We start from the raw sequence: 9,032 nt of genomic DNA on the forward strand, positions 1-9,032 counted from the left end.
CTGCTGGCTTCCAGAACTGCCACATCAGTTCAAAACACCTTCCACTTAAAGAACCACATGACATCCACATCTGGGGACAAAAGCAGCAACGCAGAAAGGTGTGGGCTCCACAGCCAGCATCAATGAGGCAGCACAAACACATCTACTACCCCATCCCTCGACATCGATGGTGACAATGAGACGCACCCACCACAGACCTGCAGCGGCTCTCTGATCAGCTGTCCTCATCTTTCCTCCAGCCCAGCGTCACTCCAGAGACAGCTGTCAACATCTTTTCAAGCCACACATAACCCGACTCTCACAATCCGGGCTCAGGCACAACAATCAAGCTGAGTGTGAAGATGTTTCTGCCACATGGCCAGAATCAGGAAAGGTTAGAAATGTCTGCCTCCCCAACTAGCCACAGATGGCTGCCCAAATACTTCTCACATCTGTCCCCTTGCCCATTCCCCAGTGCCACCCCAGCTCAGGCCCTCAGAGCCTCCTTCCCCAGCCGCCCGCCTCTAGCCCTGCCCTCCCTGACCATTCACCACCACGGGCCAGACCACATCTCTCCCGAACCTCAGTTTCAACATACAGAAGTGGTGTCCACTCGGCCACACGCAGCCTCATGCTCCCCTTTGATTCACAGGCACACCAGAGATGCCGCTCACTGCCGTGCAGCGCCTCTGCACAGCCCATAGCGCGGGACGGCAGACAAGGCTCCCAGCACACGGGAATCCCCAGGATTGGTGTGCTGCCCCAAACACACATACTTGAGGAATACTGATCCGTCACGGTGCACACTGCGAGGGAGACGCAGTCACTAGAAAGTAAAGCTTACGGTTATATTCAATAACAGAACCAAGATGGTGTCAGGGAAGAAGTAAGATCTGACACCATATGAGGGTACCGCTGTGATGATGAGCTGCCTGGACACAAGGCAGAGGAAGGCGCCCAGGTGTCAACAACAACCATGGCCTGTGCCCATGGGAACAGGAAGTCCTTTCAGGTATTTTGCAAGTTTCCACGCTGAACTACACTCCCTTTACAGTAAACTTCTTAACATGTGTTACTTTTAAATAAGAGTTCGGTGACCCCACGAACTTCACAAACATACGATGTCCACTCCCCTCCAGAAGGGCTGTGGGGAGTCACCAACGTGCCCCGCTGACCTGGTGACTCAGCCGAGATCCGTGTCACAATGTGGCCAGGGAGGGACCGAGCCCAGAGAATATAATTAGCATCAGACTCCAGTGCGGCCACTTGGTGTGGGCACAGGAGGTCTCTCTAGATGGTTCATTTGGACACCAGCTTTTTTATTAAAGAGTAAAGTGACAAAACAACTACACATTGTAGTTGTCTACCACTCATTGCACCTACAGGTCAGAGGTCATTTGGTCTCAAAGGCGTCCCTTTGGGCACTTGGTGACTGTAGAGCAGTCACATATCACAGGAGGTCAGACAACTCCAGGCTGTGCTCACCACAGACTAAAGGGAAAATCCTAAAGGTCAGGGGGGGGAGCAAGGCCCTAAAAATGAAGGACCCAGAGGAGGCCAAACCCCAAAGGCACAACAGGGATGGCCAGCGTGGGCCCGGCCAGGCTGCATGAAGCAGGGCTGCTGCCACAGAAGCAGATTTCCCGAACCCAGTGTCTGCTCCAGGACCAGAGTTACTCAGAACGGGAGAAGCAGTGTTATTTTCAAAGACTCCCCAGAGATGTCACAATCCGGGTATGATGTCAAAACTACTTCAAGGGTGATGAACTCTGGCCTTGCCGATGAGTCAACAGAGGGTGGGTTTCCGCCAAGCAGACTGCTGTTTACACACAATCGCCACAGTCACCGTGGTGCAGGATCAGCATGCAAGCCGGAAGCCTAGTCAAGGGTCACAGTGGCTGAAGCCGGGTTTGGGCCCTCATATGCAGCCTCACTGGCTGCCTGTGGAAACCTCCATCACTTACCCCACACCCAAGGTCACTCACACATCCTCCCACGGCACCTACGAGACATGCACCTTCTAGGAAGGACTCACCCCAGCCAGAACTATCAAGAGCCCACTTTGAAACACACAAGTACACTGAACCCCTACAGCCAGAGGGCAGGAGACAGGAAGCCATGCTCTTGACACATGGCCCAGCCCACCGGACCACCTCCCTTCAGAGAGGGCAGAGCTTGGAGCCACGCATGGAGTTCAAGCCTGACGACTGGTTCTCAGTCCCGTCCGAGCTGGGGATTTCCTTCCAGTGACTTGGCCTCCCAGAGTCTCTTCCGATCTCCTCACCTGAGAGGTGGGAACCATTCCCCACCACAGGGCTGACAGACAGCGGTGAGATAAATGAGCGTGTGCAGCTCGGGCCAGTGCTGGCATGTGGGGTGTGATCCACAGGTGTTGGTTATCCCCGTCTTTAGGCGTTCTCAGGGGCAGGGGGCACTGCAGCAACCTCAGGAATCTGCACAGCCATTCATGTCACCAGGGCTTGCAGGAGTCCAGAACGCTGGCGTTTAACGAGAACTCGAGACCATGGTCCCAACTTTCCATAGCTGCACCCCGGTGGCTCAAACTCCCTCCCAACTCAAGTGGCAGCCTGGGCCAGTGAGGACAGTCCAAGTGATCTTGGGCAGGTAGACGAGGACCCTCTAAGCCCCAACTGCCCCCAATGCATAGGGGAAACAGCAAGCTAGCCTTCCTGCCAAGGTCACCAAGAAGATGTCAGAAGCCTGGACAAAGGGCTTAGAGGGGCCTGGCCCACAGCCAAGAGGGGCAGCCCCCAGCTATTCCTGAAGACAGCCAGTCTGAAAAGCAGACAGGGCTGGCAAGAAGCTGCCCTGCTTGGTCCCAGTGACCCCTCTCCAGAAAGGGGAGACAAGCCTACCTCCCAGGGCCTCGCTGTGGGAGGGGACCAGAGGCTAAATTAAGGCTCCTCCTGCCACCAGTGCCCGAGCTGACATCCACACAGCCGCCCCCTTAGCAGCGGGTGAGCAGCCCCTCGCACAGCTCTACAAGAGTCATGGACTATTTGCTGCAGGTCCCTTCCACCTCCTCTCCCCACACACCCTTCCCCAGGACAGAGCCACAGCAGCTGCCCTCCACGCCCCAACACCCTCCCCAGCCTCTTGGGTCTTAAGGCTTGAAGGTAGCATGCCTGGAACCCCCACCCCTCCCTGCACAGGACCCCTCACCAGGGAGACCTCAGCTCTGGCATCTCCTAGAAGCACCTCTCTCAATTGGTACCTTTCACACTGCCGTGCACCATCACATCACCCCATTATATTTCCTTCCTGATGCTGACTGCTGACAAGTTCTTTGTACCAATTTCTGTGCTGCCCTGTTCACAATATGTCTCCTGCCTCCAGAATGTCAGCTCATGATGCTAGGGGCTCATCTTGGTCACTTCTGAATGTCCAGCACTTGAGCAGTAGCCCTGTACAAGTCAGGTGCTCAATCAGATTTAGGCAGATGCAGGAGCCCAGGCTCCCTGTCTCCCACAGTCTCTATTCAAACCTCCAGGTGGGAACCAGCTCTGGGTATAGGCACCAAAGGCTGAGAACACAGAGGGAGGGAGGGAGGTGTCAGGGCTGCACTGATGGCCACACATGTGCCAAAGAATCCCCACAGCCCTGAGAGAAGAAGGAGCCAGAGCTTAGACAGGGCAGGGCACTGGGACCCTCAATAGTCCTGAGAAGGATCCAGAGGTCAGAAAGAAGCCAGGCACTGGGACCCTCACAGCCCTGAGAGAAGAATCTGGAGCTGGGAGGGGTTGGGTACTGGGACCCTCACAATCTTGAGAAGGAGGATCTAGAGCTCAGAAATGGTCAGGCACTAGGACCCTCCCAGCCCTGAGAAGAATCCAGAGCTCAAAGAGGGTAGGGCACGGGGACCTTGCAATCCTGAGAGAAGAAGGACTCAGGGCTGGGAGGGGTCAGATACTGGGACATGCACAATCCTGAGGACAAGAAGGATGTGGAGCTGGGAGAGGTTTGGGCACTAGGATCCTCATAGCTCCAAAGAGGAGGATCCGGACTGGGAGGGGGTCAGGCACTGGCCCAAGGCCTCAAGCAGGTAGCACCAAGATTTAAACCCAGATAGGCTACAATCCTCAGGCTTCCTGAGTCCCTCCCCGGGCCCTCAATTTTTACTGAACAACAATATGCTCCTCTCCACCAAGCAGCTTATAAACCAGGAGGAGAAAGTCACTCAGCAACAGAGCCCACCAAATCCAACAATGAAATACCCGGTGGTTGAGGCAGGCGCCCCAAGGAGGGACACTTCCTCAGAGTGGCCAGGGAACATTTCTCTGAGCAGGTGCATGACGCTATCTTGGAAGAATGGGTCCACACTTCCTCTCTCTTCTCTCCCAGAAGTAGCCCATCACAGTGAAAAGGGAGATCTATGGGAGTAGCCACATCAGGACTCCCTCGAGTTTTTTTATATTCAAGGAGAAACTGCATGAAGCCCAAGTCTAGACAGTGGCAGCTGCGTATATTACCTTCTGCCACATTCCAGGCTGGCCACCAGGTCTGCACAAAGGCAGTTCAGACTCCACACCCCTCTGGACCATGGGGGACTTTGACTCACGCTACTCCAAGAGCTAGGATTACAGGCTCTCTTGGGCCACAGAGAAAGTTTCACAGGAACTTCCTCTCCAGTCCCCTGCCACATCTGAATCTGTAAAAGCCTCTTTGCAATTAAAAGTAAAAATAAAAACCCTCTCCACAAGTTGCCATTGGCAAACCATATAACCACAGCACTACAGAATAGAAAACTCCAGACACTATTGACAGCTGTACATAAGAGGTTTTGTTAATAATCCATACACTCCTCTAGTCACACAAACCAGTTCTTCAAGTCACTTTCCCCATGCCCACCACTCAAAAGCACCCAAGCTGCCCTGATTTTAGCTCAGTCCACTACAATGCCCAACAAGTAATGTTAAATATGAAATTGCCGAGTAACTTAAATGACCAATCAGCTTCTGAGAAAAATGCAAATTTGGGTCACCCTCAAAGTTTAGCCCAGCTAGCCAAGATGCCCCAACTGGCTTAGAGAAGTTCTTCAAGGGAGCCCCTCTTGGCTGACATACACAGCTGGGCTCCAAGTGGGATGAGGCGGAGTCTGCAGTTACCTTCACCCTCACATGAGGAAGATCCAGCTTAGTTAGGGGATGTAACCAACACCCTAAATTAAAAATAGCCGTGTGACAGCATGAGGTGGACATACAGGCAGGCCTTCCGGACGACTAGATCAAGCGAGGGCAGCATGGCTGGGAAGGCGGGGCACATAAGTGACCAGGTACCAAGTTCACCTTATTTACATGACTCATGAGCTCTCCCCCAGCTGTTTCTAGGAAAGCCTGTCTTCCTGCAGAACAAGTCAAAATTGCCTAGGGAAAAGACTCCAGACTGGAATTCCACAAGGAAGGGAGACTTAAGCTAGACAGTGTGTGTCGTTCCCCGCCCCCCCCCTCCGCAACTCCTCACCTGCAAGGGCACCTTAGCCTCATCCTGAGGAATCGTTTGGACAAGGGAGAACTCGCTCTTTAAAATAAAATTTAAAAAAAAAAAAAAAAAAAAAGACCCCTTCTACGAATGGGAAACTGTGACACCAGGACAGGAAGGAAACTGCCCAAAAAAAGTGGGAAGAAGCACGGGAAGGGTGGGCACCAGGAAAGTGGTGGGAACGTAACAGGGGAAGAAATTCCCGGCTTAGCTAATGGTGCTGAACAAGTCTGGGGCAGGAAGAAAGCCACATTCCTTCCTAGTTAGTCTCTCTCCTCACCCGCCCTCAGCCCCCCCATTCCCAGTATACACAAACACACACAAGGGAGCAGGGCCTCCCTAAGCCAGACACCAGACCCCTCCCCAGCCACTTCATGACTATAAACCCACCACTTTCCAGGCAACAAGGAAAAGGGCTCCCAAACCACTTCCCCTCAGGTCCTGACCACTCTGGGCACCTGCAACTTCTGTCCCGACACAGAGGGCACCACGACAAACAGAAATGGGAAGAAGCAGGTTTCTGACCAGGGCCCCAGATGTGCTCCCAAATCAAGCCTGAAAGAAGGTGCACAGCAGCCTCCCCCCAACCCACGCACCCTGGGCCAGGTGGCAGAAGTGAAACGCCTCTAACTTCCCCAGACGGGCCTAAATCAGCCCCTGAGAAGTTTGAGAGTAAGCAGCCAGGTGCAGTGGCCAGAGCTCCCTCCCAGGTGCCCACCAAGAGCTCCCAGCCTGGGAAAGGAACCGTGCCAGCGACCCCACACACATGCACAGCTTCTCCCCCACCCAAAACACTCCCACTCTCAAAAAATGTCCAGTGAGACAGGGTCACCTGGGAGGGGTAGGGGGAGTTGGAAACAAGCTGTCAGTTTCTGCCCAAACTCCCCTTCCCACAAACCAAGAACAGTAAGCCCAATTCCAAGGGGTTCATTGGTTTTAAAGCCGGCCCTCAAGTGCAGACTCAGCCTCCCTACACAGACGGAACAGGTTCTCCACAGGTGCCCCAAAAGAGGTGCCCCACTGACCCACCCTGCCTGGGACCCAGACGGAAAAGCCTCAAGCCTCCCCAACCCCCTCCCCCGTCCCCCAGCCAGGTGAACGAACAGCTCAGTTCCTGCTCAGGGGCTGGGTGAACCCGAGAAGGCTCCGGACGCCTCCAGGTGCCGACTCAGTCGCGCCTCCCCCCACCCCCCGCCCCGCAGACCAGATGCGCGAGCTCAGGGCCCCTCGGCCGCCCCGGGCCGCCCGCCAGTGTCACCTCCCAGAGCCGTGAAGGAACGCGGTTCCCCGCGCTCCAAGCCGGACAGGTGCCCACCCCGCGACCTGTCGGCCCAGGGACCCGCGAGCAGCACCCCGGACGCCGGACCCCGAGCCCCCAGTACAGGACGCCTCCGCGAGGGGCGCATGAGGCCGGCCTGCGCCTCGACGTCCCCGACGGTCTCGCCGGGCCCCGCGCCTCTCACCTGGCTGGCGCGGTAGCTCTCGAAGGCCCTCAGGGCACTGTCGGTGAGCTTCACGTGGAACACGGACACCTTGCTGCCGTCGCTGACCCGCCCGCACGACAGCCCGTAGCTCCGAGCCTCCTTTAGCGCCGCCATCTTGCGACCATCGCTCCCCCGCCCCCCCTTCCCGGTTCCAGCGCCGGCGCGCCGACCCGCCCCGCCCCGCGGCCCGCTGACGCGCTGCATTATTCATGAGACGCGGATGACCACGCCCCCTCTGATCTAGCGAAGCCCACAGTCACCTCTGTACGGCCCACCGAGTGTTGCATTATTCATGAATGCAGCTGGTCGTGCCCCCTATGGGCCTGGCGAAGCTCACAGTCACCGCCCCGATGTGCTGTATATTCATGAGGCGTGGATGCCCCACCTCTCAAGGCCCCAGAGGGGGCCACTTCCGTGCCCGGACTCCGCCCCGACACGCGCACACCTCCAGGCCCCGCCTCAACATGCATAATTCATCACCCTGGCTCAACCAGGCAAGGGCCGAAGCCACGCCCCACCGGCCTCTGACGTGATGCATTATTTATGAGGTCGCTCCTAGCCTTCTGTCCTTGGTTTCTGTTGAGAGCAGTAGCCAATGCATGACAGGGGCGGGGCAGCTGCAAAACACGTGGGGGGCGGGGCCGCTGCCGGCTTGATGAGTGGCCGTGGCTATGCAAACCGAGAGCGCGTTGGACGCTGGGTTGGGTTGGTGGAGCTTCCCTTAAGGTAAGTAGAGGGGATTCCCTGCCCCGGGCTGTTGAGGAATTAAGGGTGTTGGGGAGGAGGTAAATTTTGCTCATGATAAGGGTACAGTTTTAATAGAATAAAATTCTATATCCTCAAGGTTCCTGAGATATGGTGGTTGTCCAGCTTTCCCATTTTAACGAAACATTTTATGTATCATAAGATTAACCCATTTAAAGTGTACTATTCAGTGGCATTTAGTACATTCACAACACTGTGCAGCCACTACAACTATCTCATTTGGGGAAATTTTCATCACCCCTAAAGAAAAGCCCTACCCTACCGAACAGTCATTCCACATCCCCTCTTCTCAGCCCCTGCAACCATTAACCTACTTTCTATTGTTATGGTTTTACTTATTCTGCACATTTCATATCAATGGAATCATAGCATATGTGATCTTCTATGACTGGCACTCAGTGAAAGACTCAGCATGACTTTTTTTAAAAACTAAATGAAGACAACCTCAATTAAAATAGAGTCGAGGCACCTGGGTGGCTCAGTGGGTTAAGAGTCCAACTCTTGATTTCAGCTTAGGTCATGATCTCAGGGTTGTGAGATCAAGCCCCAAGTCAGGCTCTTTGTTGGATGTGGAGCCTGCTTTAGATTCTTTCCTTCACTCTCTGCCCCTTCTCTCTTTCTCTCTCAATAAATAAAGTCAGGGGGCACCTGGGCGGCTCAGTCATTAAGCGTCTGCCTTTGGCTCAGGGCATGATCCCAAAGTCCTGGGATCGAGCCCCATATTGGGCTCCTCTGCTGGGAGCCTGCTTCTTCCTCTCCCACTCCCCCTGCTTATGTTCTTTCTCACTGGCTCTCTCTCTCTCTGTCAAATAAATAAATAAATAAATAAATAAATAAATAAAATCTTTTAAAAAAAGAAATTTAAAAAAATAATAAATAAATAAATAAAGTCAGGAAGTCAGAAGAGGGAGCTCTGTGCCCTACTGACTCATTGTCAAGTGCAAACCCCAACAGAAAGGAGTCTACTTTGCTACCCCAGCAGGATGAAGGATGATTTTCCCCTAGCCCAGCAATAGCCCAGCCAATGAACCTGCCACAACTCAGCCAATGAGAAACTGTCACTACCTTGAACTCTTACTTTCCTCTATAACAGCCCCTCCCAACTTCCTCCTTCTTTAGGAGGTAATGTTTCAACTCCTTTGTTCGGTTTTGCCAATAGTTTTATCATAGTTTGCGTGTCCTGAGTTGCAGTTCCTCTGCTATTCCTGAATAAACCCATTTTGCTGGCAAAATAGCGGCTGTTTTATTTTCAAAATTGATATTTTCAAGGCTGGTGCCATTGTAGCATGTATCAATGTTTCATTC

General features: G+C 54.0%; 1 protein-coding gene across 1 annotated transcript in view; it reads right to left on the minus strand.

The window, feature by feature from the left end:
* Nucleotides 1-7,098, minus strand: part of ELL (elongation factor for RNA polymerase II) — a 75,279-nt gene extending 68,181 nt beyond the window's left edge. Inside the window, exon 1 of the mRNA XM_026500540.4 lies at nucleotides 6,942-7,098. Coding sequence (XP_026356325.3) covers nucleotides 6,942-7,076 — 135 coding nt within the window. The 5' untranslated portion in view covers nucleotides 7,077-7,098. The remainder of the gene's footprint in view (nucleotides 1-6,941) is intronic.
* Nucleotides 7,099-9,032: the final 1,934 nt, after the last annotated feature.

Source organism: Ursus arctos, unplaced genomic scaffold (genome assembly GCF_023065955.2).
Source record: "Ursus arctos isolate Adak ecotype North America unplaced genomic scaffold, UrsArc2.0 scaffold_14, whole genome shotgun sequence".
Classification (NCBI taxonomy): Eukaryota; Metazoa; Chordata; class Mammalia; order Carnivora; family Ursidae; genus Ursus; species Ursus arctos.